Source organism: Plecotus auritus (genome assembly GCF_963455305.1).
Source record: "Plecotus auritus genome assembly, chromosome: 8".
In the NCBI taxonomy this organism is placed as follows: domain Eukaryota; kingdom Metazoa; phylum Chordata; class Mammalia; order Chiroptera; family Vespertilionidae; genus Plecotus; species Plecotus auritus.
Window position 1 is genome coordinate 33,119,640 of NC_137782.1, and position 25,152 is coordinate 33,144,791.

The following is a 25,152-nucleotide window of genomic DNA, read 5'->3' on the forward strand; positions in this document are numbered from 1 at the left end:
CAGATGGGGTAAATTCCCATTACAATCATTGTGGTTATGTTTCCTTTCTCATCTAAACATTGCATTTTGGAAGGATTTGGATATGGTCTTTGATAATGATCTTACAAGTTGGGAATAATTTAAAGAACTTCCTATGAAGGGTATGGTCTTTAGACTTTTCTGATTCATTTCACCCTCATTATATCAAGTTCTTAAAGACTGGTATTAAACTAAATGTGCCTCGTTACAATACCTTATGATGCAATAATGCATGAATGTGTGCTATTCATAGGTTGGAATCAGATTCTGAGCATGGTGTTAAATTTTTTCTACAAAATATATTTTCTTTACAAGCTTTTGAGGAAAGGAAAGGAATGAACATGTGATTTATTTTATAGATTATGACATTCTCCAAAATGTATCTTCAGATCTGGAAGCTCTTTATTAAAAGCTCTTATTTCTCTAAAAGGCACTGGGCTTCCTAGTAGATATTCTTAGTGGTGTCAAGCATAAAAATAAATGTAGTTGGAATACCCTTGTGTAAATCCATTGGCAGTATAATAATAATGTTGCTGTGTTGTTCATATTATTGGTAAGCATTCAAGATCTTAAATAGTTTGCAGGTGACAAATCTCCCACTTCCATACCTATGTGCACACATGCGATTGCATCATTGCTGTTCAATGATACCTTCCATTTCAGTGTAGTGTGTCTTCTTGTCACTTTAATACTGTCTAAGTCAATGCCAAGCCTCATTTTATATTTAAATATCTGAAATAAAGGGCCCATTTTTGGGGGCTGGGATTTCAAAATTTATTTTCATGCTTAGTTGTTCAGTAATAACATCGGCATTCGTAATACATATATGGACACAGGCTGGAGGCAGGATCTCTATCCGAACTAACAAAGGCATATATAAGAGCTCTACTCATTATTAACAGATAGCACTGAAGAAAATATTCTGTTATTTTCCTAGTTTTATGTCAATAACATTTTGTAAAGAATAGAAAATATTTAACATTTTTCTTTTTGTAATGTGTTTATTCTACCTCTCACATACAAATTGGTAGTTTTTCAAATTACAAAATCAGTGCTATGACTACTTGAGGTGAAAACGGCTTGGGCTCACAGTGTCCTCATGGCTAAAAGTTATAGAAGGTATGATTGAATACAACTTAAGCTACTGTTGATTTTAGAGACTATAATGAGGGTAAAATGCTCAATCTGATATCGGTTTTTACCAAATGACCATGTGACGTACAGTCCATGTAACTTTTCCTGCAAATCTCTGAGCTTACACGAAGGCATTACTTTAATGGTCTTCTCACTGTCAAACGTAATGCTGTAACTTTGGTTTGTTCTTGCTTACTCTTACCTTATGTTATATTGCATTTATTTCCTCAGGCCTGGACCCAGTACTCTGGGCCTGGTTATTTCTTCAAAATAAAAATAACAAATCACAGTGCTTCTGTTCAAGGATATAAGGCCCAATTCATTCCCTCTGCGTCTTCATGGATGGAGGCCTCAGATACGTCTGAAATCATGGGCAAAATTATTTACCTTTTGACCATGTTAGTGATATTCAAGCAACTAATTTTAAACAAGCCAAGGTTTTCCATTACCTTGCAATGTTTAAGTCCAAAATATAACTGGACACATCATGTTATGTTATCCAAAAGAAAACTCAGCATTTGAAAACATGAACATAACTTGAAAGTATTAATGTTTTCCTGCAATGAAGATACAGTTCTTGTAGCATCAGAAATATATATGCTGGGTCTCTTTTCTCTGATAAATTTAAAATAATGATCAAACTGATAAAAATGTGACCCTCAAATTTCTATAAATCTCTGGACATTTTAGCTCTCTCTAATCCTAACTCTTAGCACAGCAATATGTTCTTGCAAGGAAAGTATTAAGCAAGGCAAGGATGATCTATACTGTTTGTGCTTGGTGTCTTATGCTCAGTACAGGTCTCCTCAGATTTCAGTAAGTGATTGGGGAGTTCCTGGTTGACCAGAAGTCTAACAGCACTAAACTGTACGGACCATGTCTGCCGTGCCTCAGTCTGTCCCATGCTCCGTGTAGAAACAGCCAGAGTGTTGGTGGTGGCATTATTGTGGTTCTGTTCTTTTTTTTAATGTTGCCCACCCATTTCTTCCTCATGGCAATGTGTTATTTTTTTTTAAATCGACTCTTTCAAATGTCTTGCCATATTTGTGTCCCTTGTGTGATGTGTGGGGAAGCCAAGTCTGCACAGTATAAAGTGAAGTAGAAGATTGGTGACACAGATTCCTGGTCCTGAATCTTCCTGATTGGTTTTCTACAACAGTTTGGACCCATTCAGACAACACCAAGCCTTCCACTTTACTTCAGCCTTGTCTGAAGGACCAGAATTGCTGAATTGCAAAATAGTTTTCAGTTATTTTGGTCATCTTGGTAACAAAACTGGTTGCTGCAGAGTTGATCTGATACATCTGTATAACATTTACCATGAAGAAGGAAGAAGATACCAGATCAACCCAGTAGTGGCCAATTCTCTTACATGGCACAGACAAGGCCTTCATGCTCTGTAGACCCAGTCATGCCAACAACACATAGCATAGCCCAGAATGAATTCTCTTCATCTCTTGTTTTTTTCCTCTCTACCAATGTCTCTCGCTGTGGTCCTTTTATGGGCAATTTATGTGTATCTTTGGGGGGCATTTCATTAATAATCCCCTATCTTGTATCTCTTTCAAGAAGTAAGTAAATATTTTGTTTTGCTTAGTGGTCAGGAGTGGAGACTATTATTTGTTTGAAACGGATAGTGAAGAGGAGGAAGAGGAAGAATTAAAAAAGGAAGATGAAGAACCTCGAAGAAAGTCAGCTTTCCAGGTAATTATGGGATTTGGGAAATCATGGTGTTTGCTAATTGAGTTATTGTTGTTTTTTTGACAGATCGTGCTTAAAAGCCTAGACTTCTGCCATGTTCATATGTGTTAGAGCCCCCAGAAGCTTCTGACCTACATCTGAAATTGTTTATTCCTCATTAAACTAATGCTTCTTGCTCTCAGCATTGCCATAGTTTCTACTACACAAGAACACTGTTCCAGTTGGGTCTTCATTCACTTGTATCCAACATGTTTCTGATGCTACCAACAAAAACATTCAACTTCCTTAGGTGAACTTTATTTTTCTGTCACAAGTGGGAGGTGAAGAAGACTTCTCTTTCTTGCTTTGGATTACTTGAATGGACTTATATTTCGATATGTAGAATAGTTGATCATGCTTTGTTTGAAAACAAATGGTCATTTAAATACTGCTTTGTTTTGAAAGTCAGTTTTATTTGTATTGCTAAAGGTTTGAGAAGTTATTGAAACAATAAAAGTATCTAGCTCTGATTTTTCCAACTTAACTGCCTTTTTCTGCCCAGAACTTACTGTACCATTCTCAGGTGTATAACTTATTAGCCTAAGTATAGTGTACTCAGTGAATGTATAATCAGTGCTACCTAAACATGATGATTTGTTGGAAGAGTTACAGATGGAACGAAAGCTTGATATATATTTATATGTATATAGATTGCATATAGATTTTAGGAAAGAGCCACATATTAGGAGTTAATTTTCATTGGATATACTACAGGCACCTAGAATTACATGTTGTGTCCTTGAAGAGGCTATTGTCAGTTTGCTGGCCAGGTCTTCTCAAGCTGGCAGGTTACATCCACCCGTTTTCCCAATGACACTGAAGAACTAAATGATTCACGGAGACACCTTGCTCTGATGCTTTCGCACTGGCCCCATTGCTAACCTAGTGTGTTTCCAGATGACCGTGTCTGTGTGCATGTGTGCAGCTAGCTTGTCAAATACTAATGACTTGACTCGCTTATTTTTGATCTAATGACTCTTGTTCTAACTCATCATGCAGCAAAGGAGAGACCGGGGTCATCTTCACTATTTTCATTGATTATGTGCAACGTTTGACTATCTTCTTTCTTTCTAACATAAGCACACTTTTATTCTAGCTTCAATGACTGGCACATTTGAACCTATTTGATGTAACTGTAGAGACAAACTCATGCTGACATTATTAGTTTTTGGTTTTTTTCTACTAATTACTCTTGCTTTGTCCTTCTTTGTAGAGAGCTATTGGGAAGTTTGCATCAGCCATTTTAGCCTTGCCAAAGTCTGTCATTAAACTTCCCAAAACTATTCTTCAGTATTTAATCAGAGCTGCAAAGGTATTTGATGTTTTACTGGTGTGTGGTGTGTGACCCTCTGCTCTGTAGATCTTTAGACAAGCAGACCCTTGTTGCTACATCTGCATTTTCCCTGTTCTATAGATCGAGCAATGAAGGAATTCTAAGAATTTAAAATGTTAGAAAAAGTTTTCCACTAAGAGTTCTGAGAAGCCAAATTTCATATTATTTGATTTTTGTTTTTCCATTGACACCAGAGCCTATCGAAAAATAGGAAGAGAAAATGCAGATATACATCTATTTCTGTCCTTTTTGTAGTTTTGTCTAAGTCACATCTCACTTGAAAAGGGTCATATCTGGTTGCATGCATCAGTTACGATGTGTGAGAAGTATAATTTTTCTCAGAAAGCTGGTTAAATTATGAGGAAACTAATAAAAGACTCAGTTTGCTCCCCCTCATTCCTGGCTTCCTGTCAATTCTCCATCTTCTAAATTGGACATCATTTTCCATTTCTCATTGGGAATTCAGCACACCTCCTCTCTAGATGGTGCTGCCGTGTGCAGTCTGTGCAGCTGCTCCTTCCCAGGTACTGAGCTGAATAACTGTTCATATCCAGCTACCTATGCTGAATATGATCAGTTGTTACTTCATGACTGAAAATCATAGGCAGTGAGTTACTCTTATTGTACTTGAAAGAAAGCTGTTTTCTCCTGACTTAATCTGAGGCAAGCACTAAAACTCTTAGGTCTTTATGCTCCTCAATATTAAGCATATGGTTTGGATAATGACCAAGACCGGTGTTTCTCACAGTTTACTTGAGGATCTTATTTAAATGCAGGTTATTTAAATTCAGCAGGTCCTGGGGGGGATCTGAAATTCTGTATTTCCCTCAAACTCCTGGGTGAAGTGCAAGCAGTTGGACCACCTTGAGTAGCAATATTTACTCTAGGTCCCTGCATATTAGTTTAATACTCACCGTTGCCACTTCCCTAGGATTCTTTCTTCTCTCTTCTATGAGTCTCTCCATCCCTGTAAAACAATTTCTGTGAAAGATTACAATGCAACTATCTTACTATTTTTAAAAATTCTTATTATTTAAAAAATATCTTCTTACAGACAACAAAAGAAAGTCCTGGACCACACCTGAATTAAAGGACAGTTTATGAAATTTAACCAGTTCCAGTTAAGGATCTTTATGTCAATGAAGTTCTCTCCTGTTTTAAAGATTAAATTATTTTTATATAATTAAGTGTTCTATAAAATGAATTCCACTTTCCTTAATAACATATGATGAAATTTAAGAAAAAATGTAAGATAAAGTTGGGAATACAGTGGCAGTTCAGTTTGGAGAAGCCAGAGGTCAATAAATACATTTCCATGCACTTTCTACTTATGGTGAGTGGTACTCAGGTCTGATTCCCTAGGAAGACCCATCAAATGGACGGTAGCTACAGCCACCAAGTAAGAATTGAAAAGTTTCAGTAAGAAAGTTCCATTTCTTGACTCAGTAAGAAATGGGATGTTTCCTCCTCCACCTTCATTATCAACTTTTTCCTGACACAGTTGGACTTAAGTGAAACTGACCCTCTGTCAGATGTTCCTGGAACTCTAAAATGTTTGCATTTCTAAATATCAGCATTAAGAGAATTTATCTACAAATAAGGAGTATCATATGATTCTTTCCCCCTCCCTTCTTCCCTCTTATTTGCATTATCTAAATTCTTATTACAATAAGAAAGAACTGATAGACTGAATCGTTTAGGTGTCATATGTAGAACCAGGAGTTCCCTTTAAATACAGTCAAATTTCAGTGCTCCTCACCATTTCCCTAAGATCTCTTCAATCCAATCGAAGCAACTCCTCTTCTTCTCACCCTCCAGCCCAAAGGTTTCATTTTCTCCAGAGGAAAAAAATATTTCCAGTTGTGCACTTATTACATTCGCAAATCCTGAATTTTTTTATTTTTTATTTTTGGGATTCTTGCATTCTCTAGAAACAGGATTCTAATAACTTTTTTTAAATAAAACGTCACCATATTTTGCTCTTAAGCTTGAAATTTTATTTACATTTAGCATAATAGATTTTTTAAAAGAATCAATGTTTTGCGGAAGCAAGTTTGCTTATTAATGAGATATTCTTGCTAGACTTCCCAATTAACATGCTCAATAAACATCCACCATAAATTCTTTTATTTGATCCTTCTTCTTCAAATTTCAGTTTATCTCTTTTTAAAAAAATATTTTGGGCATAAAATAGGATTTTTTTTTTTTTTGCCTCCTGAGTTTTTTATTCAGAAATAAAAAATAATAATATATTTATATTACCTGCCCTTAAGATTCAGATTTCTACCAGTGAGAAGTAATGTTCTTAATAACCTATGACCTTTACATTTCCATATGTGGAAACATTGAATCCCTCTTAAATTTTTTAAATATATATTTTTTTGTTGATAGTACTACAGATATCTCTTAAATTTTACTGGCAACGCGGTGTCCATGGTTTCCTGAAACAGCGCTTTTCAAAGATCCCAGAAATCTGAACATTACATACAGTAAATTGAAAGTTCCTTGGTCTACAAGTGACCCTGCAAAATATTCCTTTCACTCTCTGATAACAGAAAACCCAGCTTCCCTGAGACCCAGGGGTGTCTGCGGGTGCATGAGGCGCATGCCTGCTTGGCTTCGTGGTTCTAGGTGGCTGACTTTGTATATCAAGGTTTCCTTTTTGTTCCTTCTGCATGACTCTCTGCGGGCGGGCTGTTCATCATGGGTCTATCATGGTTATCGGTTATAATAATATACTATTGCAACTATTTTCAGCTCTTGAATGAAAAAGACAAAAGGCAACCAAAAGCTGAAGTTTTCCTTCCATACCATCTGCAATAACTTCTTAATCTTAATATCACAGTATTTTTCCTCTCCAAATACTAATCAATTTGCAAAGCCCTTTCTCAAGTTGCTGGTAATAGCTGTTATTCACAAGGGAAGGTATCAAATGTGCAAAACTGTTTCCCAACGTAAGCCAGTAAAAGATGCTATTTTGTTTTTTATTCAGAGTTTATTTATGATGGGAGAACATTGCTCTATTGATACTTAGTGAGGCCTCCAGTTTATTCCATTGTATGAATTGGGAAAGATCAATAGTTAAGAATCACAAATGGTGGTAGTACATGGGGAGCTGGGAAAAATGCTGGTTTGTATATACCCAAAGTTTCTCATGATTGTCTGTGATGCCAAATGAAATATATTCCTACAAATCTGTTTCCATCTATTATTTAATGATAATGAAAGTAGCACAGGTCAGCTCAGCATATGAAAGAAAACGGAGGTGGGAGAAGAAAGGATATTGGAGATGGTATTTAGTTTGTGTTGGGATAAAAAAAAAAAATGTTTCCAAAAGTCAGGAAGTTTGGTGTTGGTCTCTTTTCTTTTAATTAAGTTATTAAAAAGCCAGAAAATAATTGAACTTTCTCCCTTCAGTTTGTTTATCAAGCCTGGATTACTGACCCTAAAACAGCACTCCGACAGAGGCGCAAAGAGAAAAAAATGTCTGCAAAAGAAGAACAGAAAAGAAAGAGAAAAGTATCGGGGGAGGGTGAGTGTCCTGGGGTGCAACTCCAGCCACACTCTCCACTTCCATGGCCTTGAATACAACAGAGGAACTGCAAAGGACAGAATCTTTGGAGAAATCAAATTCTTAAATTCCAAAGAGTGCAAAGATTTTTACTTGTTCTTAATTGCTTGTGTCTGACACTTGGAAGCAATGAAAACATGAATTTAAGTTAAGATGCATTTATAAAATGGGGAGAGAGGCAAAATAAACCCAAAGAAAGTCTGTAGAAAGAAAAAAATTCATTTTGAGAGAGATATTAAGTTATAGAAAATAAATATAAAACAAGATCTTATCAATAAGTTAAAACCTGTTCTTGGAAAAAAGTAATAATAAAGATGAACCTTTGATATTTGATCATGAACCAAAAATGGAACATAACTACCCGTGCCATATTCAATATTAAACTGCTGCATTTGAAGGCATAAGAAAGAAACACATTTCTAAGCGGAGGGAGGCGGGGTGGGGCGGGGAATTTCAAACCACAACAAAACACACCAATAGCAAAGGTAAAGTGCAGTGGGGGCACTCAGGAAAAACATTTTCATTATATAAATCAGACTGAAGATAAGCATTTTAATATAATAAGAATTCCAAAATAGCAGGAAAAGAAAAGTTCAACCCAGTGGATCAACAAATATGAAAACAATTCACAAATCAAAAAAGGGAAATGGCGCTTTAAAAGGATCTTGGCTTCACTAGTAACATGAGAAACACAAACTAAGTATTTTGATATTTTGGGTTTGGCAAGAACCTAAACATCTGATAACACTGGAACTAGTGGGAAGTTAGATGCTTTTGTAAAGTTGTCCATCCACTTTGCAGAGCAAGGTGTCAGTATCTGAGGAAAGTGTAAGTGTACTGCTGGAGACCAGTCCCACCCCAGGTGTGTGGCGTAACCTGAAGCAGGACTTGCACATGTGCATAAGAACACCTGTCTAAGAGTATTCATCAAACACTATTTGTTAACAACAACAATTAAGAAACATCTTAAATGCCCACATAAAGAAGGAGATCCAAGTAAATTATGTTATCATTTTATAATGGAATACTCTTCAGTAGTTTAAAAAATGAGATGGATTACTTTGAACTGATTTGGAGAGCAGTTCTGACAAATATTGTTAAATGAAAAGCATTATGTTGCAAAATGGCATACAGATCATGCAACCATTTATGAAACAAAGGAAACCCCAACATAATATTTTGCATTTTAATGGGTGCATATAATAGTGTATAAATGCAAGAGAAAGATCAGGAAGAATGCTTAGAAAATTAATAACAGTGCTTGCTTCTGGGGGAGGGGTGGAGAGACTGAAATTAAGTGTTGTGATTAAAGGGAACTTTAGGCTTATCTAAATTCTTAAATTTTTGTGCTTTACAGAGAAAATATATAGATAAATTCTTTGTGAAATTAAAAATATATTTAAAAATAAAGGAAAAAACCTTAATTTTTAATGGAGCTCTAAATAGAAACACCTCTCTCCTTTTTTACCATTCTGCCCCCTGCTCCCTCGTGGTAGCTTTAATTTTATTTTACTTTCTTAGTTTAAAAAGACAAAATTAAGACAGAGCTGGTATAACAAGACATCGGTTAAAAGATAAACGCACAGTCTGCCCTGGATACCTATCTGCGGAGCTACCAAATCTTCACAACATGTTGTGTTACCTCCCACTCCTTTCTCAGGGGCCTGCGTATATGTATGCAGGCACGGTTTCCTTTGTTTTTCAAAAGTGAGTTCATGCCATACAAACTGCTCTTCTATGTTCATTAGTAATGTATTGTGACCATTTCTCCAATTAAGTATTCACAAATCCATATCCTCCTTTTTTAATAGCTGCAGAATATTTTGTGATATGGATATGCATAATTTATTCAACTATTACATCACTAATGGACAAAAGTTTGCTTCCAGATTTCTGCTGCCATAAACAGTGCTATCATAGACATCCCTGAACAAAACTCCGTATATGGTCGGACGTGTCTGTATATTTAAATGGATAGCAAAAGGTCAGGAAGAACATGCACTTTCCACAGAATACATTAGCCAAAGTGGGACTACTGGGCTAGATGATGTGTCTTTTTTTTTTTTTTTGCTTTAATAGGTATTTTCCGAAACCGGTTCAGTAATTTACTCCCGTGAGCGGAAGCGTGCACTTCCCTGTAGCTTTATCCCCCATGATGTATTACTCTTTCTATTTTTTGTCTTTCTCCGGGATGATGAAAGGCTTTCATTTTTATTTGAATTTTCCTAGCTAATAAGACTGACTATATTTTATTTTCTTGGTATCCGTGATTTTTGTTCTGGATGATATGAATTCTTACAACTTTTCCCCTGGAACTCTTAAAATAGGCAGAATAACTGAAATTTAAATTTTAAGATTTCTTTTAATCTAGAAGAGTAGGTTGGCATTTAATATACCCTAACTGAATCTAACTCGTGTTAATTGAACACACTCAACAGGTCCTGTGGAGTGGGAAGACCAAGAGGATGAGCCAGTCAAAAAGAAATCAGATGGACCAGGTAATACAATAAAGACACTTAGGACCAGGGAGAAATGTGAAACTGTTACTTGCCCAATGTTTATGTAATGAAAGGCTGCCTACAAATAATGAATCAAATACTGTTTGTGGACTATGACTAAATAATTGGTGTCCTTTGGAATCTCATCTCTTGTGAAATTGCAAAGTGAGTCCTAAAAGTAGATCTGCCCCTTGCACTGTTGGATTAATCACAGTCAGTTTGTAAATTCTTTTATCCAAGGTGGTGTGGGGAGCAAATGACAAATGCCCCATAGAAGCCATCAGAATAGAGGATCAAAAAATATTGGCAATTAATTTTAAAGACTATACAAAGAAGGAGTTAAGAGGTAAGGAGAATTGGGGAGATGAGAGGTACTCTGGAAACTTGGGCCAACTTCTCATTTTATGGGGGAAAACCAAGTCCTAATGAGTTTGCCCAGGATTTCAGAGCTACAGTCAAGGACAGAATCCCTGTCTTCTAACTCCCAGCCCCATCATGGTATCATTTGGGTTTTGCATAGTGTGGGACTGGGAGGAAGATTTATCCATGCAGGAAAAACAAAACAAAACAAAATTCTCCAAATGAAACAAACTCAGATGCCTCTTTAGTTCTATAAAAATACTGTTTCCTGTGTACATTATCAGCAGGCAAGGTTTCCAGGCTCTCTACTCTGGATACAAATACATCCAAGGATGCCATCTGCTGGCTCAAAATGAGACTTCTCAAAGGCGCTCTAATTACTAGTAATACCCTCTGTGGCACAATTCTTAAACCTGGCCTCCATTTCCAGATCATTTTATTCACACGTATGTGAACCCAGATCTTCTATTATTGCTGCAAAGCCTTATACAATAATAACAGCTAACCCCTTAGATTTCACATCTTTGCCAGACACTTTTCTGAGCGCTTTAGACAAATTAACTTGTTTAACCCTGGCAAAGATCCTTTCCCCATTTAACAGTTAGGAAACTGAGGCAGAGAAAGAGTAACTAACTTTTCAAAGGCTACATAGCCACTAAGAGGTAGAGTTAAGATTTGAACCCAAGGAGTCCGAACCCAGAGTTTGTGCTCTTCATGACTATGTCCTGTTGCCTCTATCATTAAAAAAATAAGTAACAATAAAAATCCCAATTTCATGTTAGTTAGTGATTACCCAAGTTTATAAAGTGCATGTTATACATGTCTCCAACACAGCGATTTTAGTTTTAACATCAAGACCACCATAAGCAAAACTGTGGAATAATTATATTTATCTTTACCACCTCTAGGGAAATAACTGTGAATATAAGAAAAAAATAAGTTGTCAAAACTATAAGATGTTGCTAACATTTCTTAAAGTTGTAACTAACTTCCAGTCTTCCAGCCTCCAGGGGTCAAATGGCTAGAGGTTCTATCCAAACTACTGCGGGAATTGCATGCCTTGGTCAAGATCAAAACAGAAACAGGAGTGTGGGGTGGAAAGAGAAGGGTAGCTGTCCCCAGGGTCCCCAGGCCTCTCTGGCTCAGTATCGCTCTCCTGTGGAATCTGTACCAACTCAACTCCATTTAGCTTCACGAAGCAGCTGTTCCCTCCCTGGGCTTCTTTGTTTAGTTGAAACTACTCTCTTGTGTCCCTACTTCCTAAAGTGTACCGCATGTAAAGCTGTTAGGTGTGACACAATTTTGCCGAGGTTTGGGGGGACAGTGTGAGGCAGTGACAGCGTGCATAGCAGGACACTACTTCAAAGGGGAAGTCAGTGATCACTGTTCCCCTCTGGGCAGATCTCTCACCAGCTGGTGTCTCAGGGGCCTGGCTTCACAGCCACCTGTGTCTCGGGCCCCTTCCCTCCAGGCCCTTCTCATTTAATCATCCCCCATCTCCTTTTCCAGTTTTCTTCTTAGCGACCAGCTGGCCACTGCAAGGTTCTTGTTATTCCAGCAGGTAGAACTGTTTAACTCTTCTTCGTCTCCCTTGCCCATCTCCACTCTGTCAGGGGGCCATCCCACGTAAAGCTAAGCTGCTTGTGATGTTTTTCCTTTTGAAAAGAGCAAACGTTTACCTGGGATAAAATCTGCCTTCCTCCTGGGCCACTCAATTCATAAATATTTTTTTTTTACCATTACAAAGTTAAACTTTGATTCACATTGTGGTGTGGGAATTAAAGTAGAGGGAGAGGATTCGAGTCACACAGTGTCATATCTGATTATACTAGATTCCAGATCAGGAAACTATACCTGCCACCTGTGTTTATAAGGCTTGTTAGCCAAAGATAATTTTTATATTTTTAATGGTTGAAAAAAATATTAAAAAGAAGAGTATTTCATGATATATGAAAATTATAAAACTAAAATTTCAGTATCTGTAAATAAAGTTTCATTGGAAACCCAGTCATTCCCATTCATAGACAATTCACTCATTGTCTATAGCTGCTTACACAGGACAACAGCAGAGTGATTCATTGCAATACAGACAGTATGGCCTGGAAAGCCAAAAATATTTACTCTCAGGCCCTGTTCAGAAAAAAAGTTGGTTGGCCCCTGCACAAGATCATAAAGGCTAGCCTATAATCATTAATTGTAAATTCATTAAGGTTTTACTATGACACTTAAATCTGGTTTTATTATTTATTTATTTGGTGTGCGAAGAGTGAGATACAAGTTGGATTTTTATTGGTGGTGTTTGTTTTCAATAAGCAGTAAGACAATTCTTAACTCATTGTTATGTTCTCTAAGTATTTGCTTTATTGTGATCAAGGTTTTGAAATCGTTAAAAACTAAAATTTTTAAATGCCAAGTTAAAAGAAAGGCACACATTGATCAAAATTTGGTAGCATGTCTTCAAGGATTCCTTGTATACTAGTTGAGACCTTATTGGCTTACAGGAACAAACTAGCAAGATGGTTAGTATGGGATCGTTCCTCTTTTATTTTGATTCAGACCTAAAATAAAGTTAGGTCACAGCTATGCAATCTCCTCAAAGCTGATCATGATCAGGAAGCTCCTGTTGGCTTCTCTGAGGGCTGGCGAGGCATGTGCTTCATGGAGACACATTTGGGACACAGTGGCAATCTGGAGCCGAGCTTATCCCACTTGGCGGCTCTCCCAGGCGCCCCCAGTCACAGCACAGATAAGGAAGAGAACCCAATTCCATCAGGAATTTCGCAGTTTCTGTTGGTTTCCGGAGGGTTGATCCCATGTGCAATGTTTTGTGGTTAGCACAGCTCAGTAGAATTAAGAATAGTGATATTTCAGTGGTGTACATATATACTCTTAGTACACGTACTGAGCTCTACAGAATCGTTTTAAATGATTTAACTGAATGCAACTGCAGTAGAAAGTATCAAATTCTTACAGAATCAACAGAATTGTTTCCAACAACTATTAATTAAGAAAAGAATAAACTTATAGAAAAAGAATTACAGGACCCAGTTACCTGGATAAATACATAGTTTGTATCCCTGTGTCAGTAACATAACTATCTTAGAAGGCAATCTCTACTTTTAACCAAAAGTATAGGAATCTGTTCTGGCAGCTGTTTTGACCAAAGGTTAACAATTCCGGCCTCACTTGGCTTGCACGACGGTGGCTTCCTATGCCGCCGTGGTCCCCACACCCGGCCATGCCCAGTCCGTGCCCACTCCACATGAGGCAGGGCGGCTCAGACAGGTCTGCATTTGGTAAAACACCTCTGTGTTCCCAAGGCAAAACGGGCGATGGCATTTGTTCCTTTGAAATTGTGTTTCTTTTTCTTCCTCCTAGATAATATCATCAAGAGGATATTTAATATTCTGAAATTTACCTGGGTGCTCTTTCTGGCAACCGTGGATAGTTTCACAACTTGGCTTAACTCCATTTCAAGGGAGCATATTGACATATCTACAGTTTTGAGAATTGAAAGATGCATGCTGACCAGAGAAATTAAAAAGGTAACACTCTTGGAATAATTCTCTGCTTCTTTCCACATTATATAGATTGTGAAAGTCAATATCCAGAACTCCAAGTAGGAAAAGACAAAATCCTTTCTTTCCAGACTGTCTCTACAGAACCCCTTTATTTTCCTATATATTTAAATCTGTTCCATGCTCAGAAATAAAATCAGACACACACACACACACACACACACACACACACACACACACACACACACAGTCCTGGGATAGTGGCCAATTGATTCGTCCTATCTCCTCGCTTCATCTGAGTTTGTAGGTGCACAGACTCTACTGTGTCTCATAAAGGATTATGTTGTTTAGTCTGAGAATTTTGATCTGAAACTTCTCATAGGAAAAATTAGGATATATGCAGAACAACAGAATATAGTCATATAAGATTTATATATTTCATATTTTAAAATAATAGTTCATTTCTGGATAAGTTACTATTACATATATATTATACATAGCTACAGACTTACATATAAGAAGGGATTCCTTTTTAAAACAAATTTAAAAAAATAACTGACATACAATATTATATTAGTTTCAGGTGTACAACATAATGATTCGATATTTATAAATATTATGAAATGATCACCACAATAAGTCTATGTAACTTTTGTTACTACACATAGTTACAATTTTTTCCCTGTAAATTTTTAACATTTACTTTTTTTTAGCAAATTTCAAATACAGTAGTCCCCCCTTATTCATGGTTTCACTTTTTGTGGGTTATCCTTGGTCAACCACAATCCAAAAGTTATTAAATGGAAATTCCAGAAAGTAACCCTCATAAGTTTTAAATTGCATGCTGTGCTGAGTACTGTGATGAAATCGCATACCATCTTTCTCCATCTCGCCGAGGATGTGAGCCATCCCTTTGTCCAGCATCTCCCCGCTGTGTACACTCCCGCCTGTTAGTTACTCAGTAGCCAGCTGGCTTATGAGATCCACTGTGGTGGTATCACAGTGCTTACATCCAAGTAACCCTTATTTTACTTAAAAATGGCCCAAAGTGCAAGAAAAACTCTGTCCTAGTTTGTTGAGAGATAGTGAAAGAGACCATCTTCACCTCTTATTACAGTATACTATTATAATTGTTTTAATTTATTGTTAGTTATTGCTATTCATTTCTTTGGTGTGCCTAGTTTATAAATTAAACTTTATCACAGATGTGTATGTACAGGAAAAAACGTAGTATAGGTAGGGCTCAGTACTATCCCTGGTTTCAGGCACGCACTGGGGGTCTTGAAATGTATCCCTTGTGCATGAGGAGGGACTCCCGTACACAATACAATATTATTAACTATAGAGACCCTGCTGTACATTACATCCCCATGACTTACTTATTTTTCAACTGGAAGTTTATACCTTTTGACCATCTTCATCCATAAACAAGAGGGGTTTCTTGTGTAGCATTATCCAGTAATATTGGGTACCATTCATGAGTTGACATCAGTCCCCAACTTCACCAGCTTTGTGTTCATCTACTCCAGGTGTGCATGATAGCTGAGAATTGTCAGTGTTGATAAATGCCCGGTGGCTGCAGAGGCAAGTAAGAACTGTGGCAATGTCTCCTTCGCTGCAGGGCAACGTTCCCACTCGGGAAAGCATCCACATGTACTATCAGAACCACATCATGAACCTTTCCAGAGAGTCTGGACTGGACACAATTGACGATCGTCCTGGTGCCGCTTCAGGTGCACAGACAGCCCGCAGGATGGATAGCTTAGATTCACATGACAGTATCTCCAGGTATTTCATGTTCTAAACAATGGGTTTGGTTTTGACAAAGGTACAAGAGGTGGACTTCATCAATGTGAGAAATGAATGTATGAGGTGAAAGTTAGTCAGAACTTAACATGGATCCCCACCCTCCTCGGGATATCTCCATGGCCCTCCCCTAGACTGAGCCAGATAAAATCAGGTATCAACAAAAACTATTAGAGATACCTGTATGATTCATAGGCACAGGATAGTGGTTTCCAAGCTGGAGGCAAGTAAGAATGAACCTTCCCAATGACAATAGGACTTATTTGTGTCAAGGGCTGCATCTTTAACTCTATTTTAATTTTTATTTTTTTAAAAATATATTCTATTGATTTTTTTACAGAGAGGAAGGGAGAGGGATAGAGAGTTAGAAACATCGATCAGCTGCCTCCTGCACACCTCCCACTGGGAATGTGCCTGCAACCAAGGTACATGCCCTTGACTGGAATCGAACCTGGGACCTTTCAGTCTGCAGGCCGACACTCTATCCACTGAGCCAAACCGGTTAGGGCTTTATCTCTATTTTAAAATGCCGCTCCATAAAGTATCTTCTATACTAGAATCTTCTACCATCTGTTGTTATCTTTGATATTTTTCTTTCAGAATTGTCACTTTATAACTCATAATAAAAGTCCAAAAAGTGATTCTGTCATCTCCCATCTTCCCTGAGTTCTGTGATCACACGCATTGTCGCATAACATGCATTGGTCATGGGCCAGCACCAAGTCTGTGTATAGGTTACCTCATAATGTTATGAGATGCATAATATTATCATCCCCATATTGCAGAAGACAAGAGAGGTTAAGTAACTTACCCAAAGTCACACAGCTCAAAAGTATGTATACGCACACTCAGGATCCAAAACCTCCTAGTTCAGCTCAGAGCCCATCCTCACAACCACCATATGGTATGCTGCCTCTCATTGCCTCTTCCATACTCCAGGCTGACTTTGAAGACTGACCTGTCTTTCTTACTGCCTATCCCAGAAAAGCCTATGAATTCTTTGCACCATAGTGTTCTAGAGAGCTGCTGTCAATTGTACAGATCCAGCCTTCGCGTTAAAGCGCAGGTCCTGTCCTAGGAGGAAAATGACATGCCTAGGTAATTAGCTAGACTGAATGAGTTACACCTTGTGTCCATCTTCACATGTATCACTGAGAACACTCGCATGTTTATTGTTTTCATTAAATATGTTAAAAAGCACCTATTCCATGCCAGGCTCTAGGCTTGATTCTGGGATAGACGCATAAAGATTAAGTTGTCTCTAACTGGTTGGAGCCTGGGAAGAAAGACTCACCTACAGGATCATTTGTGGAATTCTGGGTTAAAATTCCTGCTGTATAAGGACATCAAAGATGGGCTGTATTCCCACAGCTGGTTTAGAAGCTTCTGGGTTACTCCCAGTCACACTTCAGATGCTGAGCAAGGCACCAAGCTCTACTGGACTATTTGTCCTTCACAAATACTAAATTTGTTACAAGATGAAAGAGGGGAAGGAACTAAGGCTATTTTATCAATACCAAGATCCCAAACCTGAAATAGGTAACTAGAAGTTGAAATTGGAACCTCAATGGGGAGAAGTCAGTAAAAAATATTTATTTTGAAATGCTGTTTTTAGCTGTTGCAGAATTGCTGTATTTTAACTTCTCCACTTGTGCCTATTCTTTATTCTAACCATCTATTTGATGTAGACCCAAAGTAATTTGGTATGGAAAGATGTTAAAAAGAACAACAACAAAACCCTCAAGTTTTAAAATAGTGCATATGTTGCTCTGGCCAGAAGGCTCGGTTGGCACACCAAAAGGTTGTGAATTTGATCCCTGGTCAGGACATGCCCAGGAGGCAACCGATAGATGTTTCTCTCTCAGATCAGTGTTTCTCTGTGTATGTGTGTCTTTCTCTCATTCTCTCTCCCCACCTCTTTCTCTCTCTAAAGTCAATAAAAACGTATCCCTGGGTAAGGATAAAAAAAATACTATACATGTTCAAACCTCATTTTTATTTAAAAATATATTACTCATACATATATTGATTTAAATTTGATTTTTGTACCAAAAAATTCTTCATGGATATAACCTCTCCAGTCCTCCCAAAATAGGTATTGATTCTTTTACAATCCTTTGAGGAATAATAGATATATACTTTTTTCCTTTAATTTGTGAATAATCATCACTTTTGTATAAGTTCCAAAGGAATAGATATATTTCAGCCATTATATATTTTTGTGAACAGAAAAAAACACTTAGGACAGAAACTCTTAAGCGTTTCAAGGCCAAAACATTTATTTGCTAGTTGAGATGCTGTTTAAGATGCTTTTAGTTCCTAGAATAAAATAATTTATTATTATAACATTGTGCATGGTAATAAGACTTAATTTTTCATTCTATTTCTACCCATGCATACACACATTTCTCAATAATTAATTTCTGAAACCATGGGTGACGTCTGTTGCAAAGTGAAAATAGTATTCTCCTTGCATGGCGAGTGCTGACAGTCCTCCTTGTGTGTCTTCCTGAAAGCGTGCCACAATCAGCATTTGTAAAAGGAAGCTTCATTCTCTTCTGACAGACGCCATTGAGACGAAAAGTCATTGTGGTTTATATTTCTTTTTGCAGCCCATAAAGACTGTCCTATCTGGAAGCTACCAACCTTCTTAAATGTTTTCTTGTAACAATTTTTTTGCACAGAAATACAATTATTTTTTCCAGAAAGTTTCAAGGGTTTTAGAAGCCTCCTGAATATTATACATGAACATGGCTGGAGAATAATTGCTCCAGAACCAAATTCTGAATCATACTAATCAAAAAGAGCAAAGAGAACATTGGAAAGTGATCTGAAAATAAATTATCCATAAAATAAATGTACGTAATTTCTACGTTAGTAACTTTTAATTGCACAATATATTCAATAAAAAAATTAACTAAAATTATAAAAATAGAAGAAGAAAAAAGAACTATTTCAAATACAATCAAATAACTGCTCTTAAATCTAACCCATATTTGTTAAAATTACAAATATAAAACTATATCCATAATCAAAAATTTTGAGGTAGAAGATACTTAAAGCCATGAGTTGCTTTTTAACAAAGACAAAATATCCCCCAAATTTAAAATGGCTAACCAATCAACAAATTTACTAGTAAAAATGAGTACCTCTAAAATTAATTTTTACTTTTTTCCCCCAACCTAAAGAAAGGGGATACACAATAGTGTCCATTATGCCATTATGTCTGTTGTTAGGAAATGGAATGTACCTACTTGCCCTCTTATTAATGGCTGAGCTGCATTCCTAGTTTCTTTGCTTTAAGAAACCTTCAAATCTCCAGTCATTTGTCTATGCTAGAGTCTATAGGACGCCATGCTGATTGTTGGAAGGGCAGTGTTCTCCCCTAGAAGGCATTCTGAGTGTAGAAGCTTGCTCTCAATACCTGTGTGATGGGCAGGCTCTAGCGTCCTCCCTAAGTAGGAACTCACATGATCAGTGTGGCCCCGGCCCCTTTGCAGAAGCCGCAGCCTGGGTGGAGCCCTCCCACCTGCCACAGTTTCTGCTCCAGCATCCATGTCACCCATCTGTAGTTTTGGGCTTACAGTACAAGAGGTTGGGATGGGAATCTACCAAATGAATTTGCATTCCCTTTGACTTTATTAAAATTAAAATAGTTATGATTTCCATCAAATCCAGATGTAAAATAGCAATTATTTTAACGATGGTTGTTGTATAAAATCAGATATCATCTGCCTTCCCAGAAAATACATTGGTTTAAATTCCTGCGAGAAACATTAGTGACATCCTAAGGATCATTCCTGGATGTGAAGGGACTGATTATCATTTGAGGAATGTCCCCTAGAGGTTGCTGTGTGACCGTGCAAGGTGACAACCATCCATTTAGGCTTGTTTTCTGGGCCTGTTTTTATAAAGCTCCTCCCTTTCCCTTTTACATTTAAAACAGTCCTGGATTGGGCCACAAATCAGTCACACTCCAAATAACCCGACTGCATGGGGTCTGAAGGTGGGCTGGTGGGACAACAGAACTCAATGCAGGAATTAGCAAGGTAAGTAGGGATTAGAACAGTGGCTCCCATGCAGAAAATCTGAGCAGTGCTGCAGGAGAGGGTGCACCATGTCCTTCTGCCTGCAGACTCCAAAAAGGCCATGGGGTTGCACCTCTACAAATACGAAGGGAAATACAGAAATGCAAAGATCCAGGTCCCTCTTCTCATAAATGATGAAATTGGGACCCCAAAGAGGGAAACTGACTCATCTAACACTGAACAGCCAGTTAATGTCCATGTGGAGACTCAAGTCCAGTCCTCCCTGTGTTTGTGCATATGTTTCTAGTTTCCCTTGTTGTCATCTCCTCATTTTGTGAAGGACATGGTGACATCTAAAGGAATGATGGCCTTCTTTTAAAAAGCCCGTCTCGGTGTCCTTATTAGAGACCATTGGATTGCTAACAGGCTCGCCTCTCTCACTGTCTTGGCCCTCTCTTGGCCATGTAGCTGTGACATGCGTAGCAGGATGCTCCACTGGAGCCCCGTGGGGTTATGCTAGAGCACCTGGAACCTGAAAAGCCCTTTAACTGGTTCCATGAGTGAGTGACTCAGATTCCTCCGTGGCCCCCAGAGGTTGTGACATCCTGAATGGTGTCCATTTCTGCCTCACAACCACTGACTGAGGGCGTTGGCTGTGCAGGTTGGGCATAGAGTAGGCCTCCTCGTGCAGTCACCTGATAGATATTCAGCTTACCAGTGTCAGCTGGGGAATCAGCCATCCTGTACCACAAAGGCCTGCCCTCCCAGTTCATCCAAGTTGTTAGCATTCAAATTGGAAGACCCATATTCCAGTAACCACCCCATAGGCTCTTTGGGGTTAAGCTATATGTCTGAACTGAAATCGTGTCTATGTCATAACTCTATTTGCTTCTTCTTCAGTAGCATCACTCAGTAGCATCTCAGTCCTGAATCTGCCATCATTCCCTCCCCAGTTGTTGCTTCACTGGGGAACAGGAGGTGAGGATTGTAGCCAATGGGTTCTCACCCTAATGATATCCATCAAGACCTAAAAATGACCCAGAAGGAAACATTCATGAGGCAAAATGAAAAGTTAACAGACAAAATGACCCTGCCATTGCTAGACTTCCTCTGTTGTTTTCTTTGTACCATTTTATTTCTTTTTTTTAATGTTGGTTTATATCCAGTTGCATATCAAACCAGCATCTCTTCTACATGCAAGGCATCTAGTTTGGCTTCAGTGAATATCACTCAGAAAATGGGGTGGAATATTCAGCTTGTTGCATCGTCCCTGAGCTTCCCTCTCTCATTTGGAGACTGTGTTTTTTAAAAAAAAAAAAAATTGAAATCTTTTATGTAAATTTTACGTGAACAGATATTTCTGCTTAAGCAATTTGGTTACAAAATGCTCTCAAGGAACTCAAGGAGCTCCAAATAAAGCATATGTCTCAATTAAAAAACAAAAACAAAAACAAAAACAATAAAGAAAAACACCTCAGTTGCAAAGTTATAATGCTATGATTTCTCTGTGAGAGGCGTGTCGGGACTTTTAATTATTCTGTTTCCATGTCCCAGCCAGAGAGTGACATTTCATATTTACCAATATATTTTAGCCAACATATTTTGTTAAATCCAGTACAATGTGTTTTATTGTCCTGCCAAACAGGTCCTTCCTTCCCTTGCGCCCTGCTGTGGTGGTCGTCATTGCCATGGTGTTGGTGTCGTGTGTGGTCTGCTGCATGGCAGTGTGTTGGTCAATTGATCCATGTGTAAACTGATTTTCCACTGGGGTTTTAACACTGTGTCTCTGTGACTGTTTGCGCTGCTAGCTGCTACACTGAAGCAACCATGCTGTTCTCAAGGCAGTCTACCCTTGATGATTTAGATGGACCAGAAACTGTTCCTAAAACAAGTGAGCGTGCTCGACCTAGGCTCCGTAAAATGCTCAGCTTGGATATGTCCTCCTCATCAGCTGACAGTGGCAGTTTAGCATCAAGGTGCTTAACTTGTGCATGCTTTGTTCTGTGATTTTATATCCCCCCGTCTCATTGCAAATATAAGTTTGTGTGGTGTATGTTTTCTTTTTCTTTAAAGAATCTGCATGAATAACCAAAGCATAACCACCACCTTTCTGGGACATACCTGGTTATTCCCAGGACAGCATTTTAGGAAACTAACCGCTCTTTAGTTTTTGTCTGTTAGGAGTTTCTTAAAAACGCTTATTATAAACATTGTCCTCCACTTTGTAAGTATTTTACACTTTTCACTTTCGAAGAAATAAGCATGTTTCCCCCTTCGTTGAGAGCTCATGTAGGCAGACCTCACAGGGGGAAATGAGATTTTCCTCATGATTTCATCAAAAGATACATGCAGTAGGAAAAATTATGAAAATTTGCCACATATGGTCTTTTTTATACAGAATAAATCTGCCCACCTTTTATATGCATAACTGACATAAAAGTCAGAATAGATTTTACCATGGATTTTTTTTAAAGAATAGTATGATGCAATAGATAGAATAGTTCACATTTGTAGACTGTGACTTATTTTGTTTATAAAAGATGACTTTGGGCTTAAGTTCCTCATTAAATCCTATCTAAAATAAGAACCCTTTAGAAATGAAATGAAACCCAAAAGCTCTTTTTTTAGTTGCCTTTGAATGGTCAGCAGGACACAAGAGCATCAGGTATGTTGTGCTTATCCTGCCACCAAAATAACCCAAACCAAAACGAATTTCAATTTTTGGCAAATCAGAGGGCCGTTAACCTCTTTTTGCTGGCAGCTGTGTATCCTAATACAGTGCTGCAGCATGCCAGGCCTGGCACTGGTGGAATGCTTTGACATGAGATGTCCTCTGGCAGACACATGCTATGCTGTTGCACTTTGCTGCTTCCTGAAGGTACCAGGATCTGTGGAATCCCTTTGGGGACAGATCAAAGCAAAAACCATAGAGAATTCCTGTCATTGGATATAGTGTAACTGGAAGTTAGAACGGGTATGGGGCTGGCTCCAGTGGTCTGAAAATTCCCTGGGGTGATCAGTCAATTTCATGGCCTTCCTAGGAGGCTAATTGAGGTAAGTCTTAGCAAAACTCCAGTTTGGCATGACATTCCAAGAGCCTTCTACATGATGTGCATGCACGCTTAGGGCCAACGCCCTGGGAATTCTGAACACCCGAGAAGGTCCCAAGAACTCATGCAAATCTGGTTCTTCAGCCTCAGGACTCAGCCAAGTTTCTCCATTCATTCACTTATTCATTAACATGCCTACTCTGGTGTCATGACAAGAAAAATGGGTATAATCTATGCATTTGAGACTATCAGTGTTTATGGACCCTAGTTGCCCACATATGCCATTCAGATAGATAATAGTGCATGTTTCAGAATCTAACAAGTTATAGTTTTATATCCACAGATTCCACGGATGTGTCTGAGGTAAATAATATTAAAACGCATGCCATGAATTTCACTGGTGGGCCAGCTCTATTTTCATTTCCAACTTTTTCTGCATGGGCCTGCCAGGGAAAGTTAGAAGATAGAACACGAAAAGGAGGAGAGGATGGTGCAAAAGAAAAGACAGGATGCCAAAAAGAGAGAGTGAGATAAGGGTGGAGAGCTGATAGGAAGTGAACACTAGAAGGGGAGCTGGCAGAGAAAATCAGTGGGAATCATTGGGAGGAGAGAGAGCAGGACTGACCCTTGAGGGTGGAGCAGGCAGCCCCAAGGAGAGATCAGCCTGGGAGGAGATGGTGGGTGTTTCCATGTGTAGACAAAGAGGTTATCGGGAGGTGGTTGGGAGCTGGAAAGGTGAAAATTCAGTCAAATGTGATAATCACTAATAAGAAAAAGGCAAAGGGTGAGAAACAGAGAGAAGGAACAATTATGAAAGAAGTGGGCCATTTTTAAAATAAAGCATGCAGTTGTTTAGCCAATATTTTATTCCTACCATCCTCTTCTGGATCTGGGTGGGCCCATGGCAAGGACTGACAGTAGAGTTTATCTTGGTCTGCACTAACAGACCCAAACCCGCAAGGCTTCTCACTTCCATATGCAGCCTGCTTTGAAGGGTAGAGAAGGGGAGGTATGCTATGCTGTGTCTCAGTTTGGAGGTAAACACTAGAATTCATGGCTGTGAATCTTGAGATCATTTTTAAAACCTCCATACACAGGTGGGTTTAGCATCGTGTAAGCCATGTGACTTGCTCTGGTTTTCAACTGGGTGTGTGCACTGCCAGCTCTTGCATTTAAGAGGGTGCTGTTTGCAGTCTGCAGACCAGGTGTGACTGTCCTGAAGGAACAAAGCAGATGGGATGCAGGGAAGGGAAATGTGATGTTTGACTTCCCATCTGCCTTGATGGTCTTATTTGGGAACACTAAGGAGGTATCTGGAGAGATTGAGAGGATGCTGAGGAGCTGGGTGCTAAGCTCGGGGTCTGTGCCCGTCCCTCTCTCCCGACAGCGAGCCCACGCAGTGCACCATGCTGTATTCGCGCCAGGGCACCACCGAAACCATCGAGGAGGTGGAGGCCGAGCAGGACGAGGTGGAGGCCAGCCAGGATGTGGAGGCCCAGCAGGACGAGGACATGGGGGTCCAGGACAGCGACGATGATGAGAGCAGTGAGGCCGAGGTGGACATGGGGCCAGAGGGGCCTGAGGGGTCTGAGAAGGAGGAGGAGGAGGAAGAAGAGGAGGAGGAGGAAGAGGATGAGGAGGAGGAGAAGGAGAAGGAGGAGGCAGAGGAAAAGGCAGAGGAGGCCCAGGACTCCGAGGAGTCCGAGGAGGCCGGCCTCACCCCCGACACTGAGCTGCCGCAGTCCTTCACGGAGGACGGAGACATGGAGGTCCCGCCGTCCTACAGCAAGGCGGTCAGCTTTGAGCGCCTGTCCTTCAGCTCGCAGGAGGACTCCGGGGGGCCGAGCCGCATGGCCGTCAGCCCCGACGACAGCCGCTCCGAGGACAGGCTGGGGTCCAGCATCCTACCGTCCCTGACGCACGAGCTGACGGCCAGCGAGCTGCTGCTGAACAAGTAAGAGCCCGTGGGCCGCGGCAAGGGGTCTGGGAGCCAGGCGCGGGTGCTGCACGTAGAGGCAACTCCATGTACACATGCCCACCTGCATGGTTACAGCAAACAGACACAGTTCTCATTATCATCAGGCTGCTCATACAAC

The 25,152-nt window shown here is 39.2% G+C and overlaps 1 protein-coding gene across 4 annotated transcripts in view; it reads left to right on the forward strand.

The window, feature by feature from the left end:
- PIEZO2 (piezo type mechanosensitive ion channel component 2) overlaps window positions 1–25,152 on the forward strand; it is a 348,935-nt gene that overhangs the window by 296,143 nt on the left and 27,640 nt on the right. For 2 of the 4 annotated variants that reach the window (XM_080684989.1, XM_080684990.1), the window contains 7 exons: window positions 2,750–2,856; window positions 7,643–7,757; window positions 10,235–10,294; window positions 14,033–14,199; window positions 15,794–15,960; window positions 24,444–24,525; window positions 24,676–25,010. In XM_080684989.1, the coding sequence (XP_080541115.1) occupies window positions 2,750–2,856; window positions 7,643–7,757; window positions 10,235–10,294; window positions 14,033–14,199; window positions 15,794–15,960; window positions 24,444–24,525; window positions 24,676–25,010 (1,033 nt within the window). Of the gene's footprint in view, window positions 1–2,749; window positions 2,857–4,105; window positions 4,205–7,642; window positions 7,758–10,234; window positions 10,295–14,032; window positions 14,200–15,793; window positions 15,961–21,814; window positions 21,983–24,443; window positions 24,526–24,675; window positions 25,011–25,152 lie in introns of all 4 variants that reach the window. The other 2 variants (XM_080684987.1, XM_080684988.1) reach the window with 2 other exon arrangements.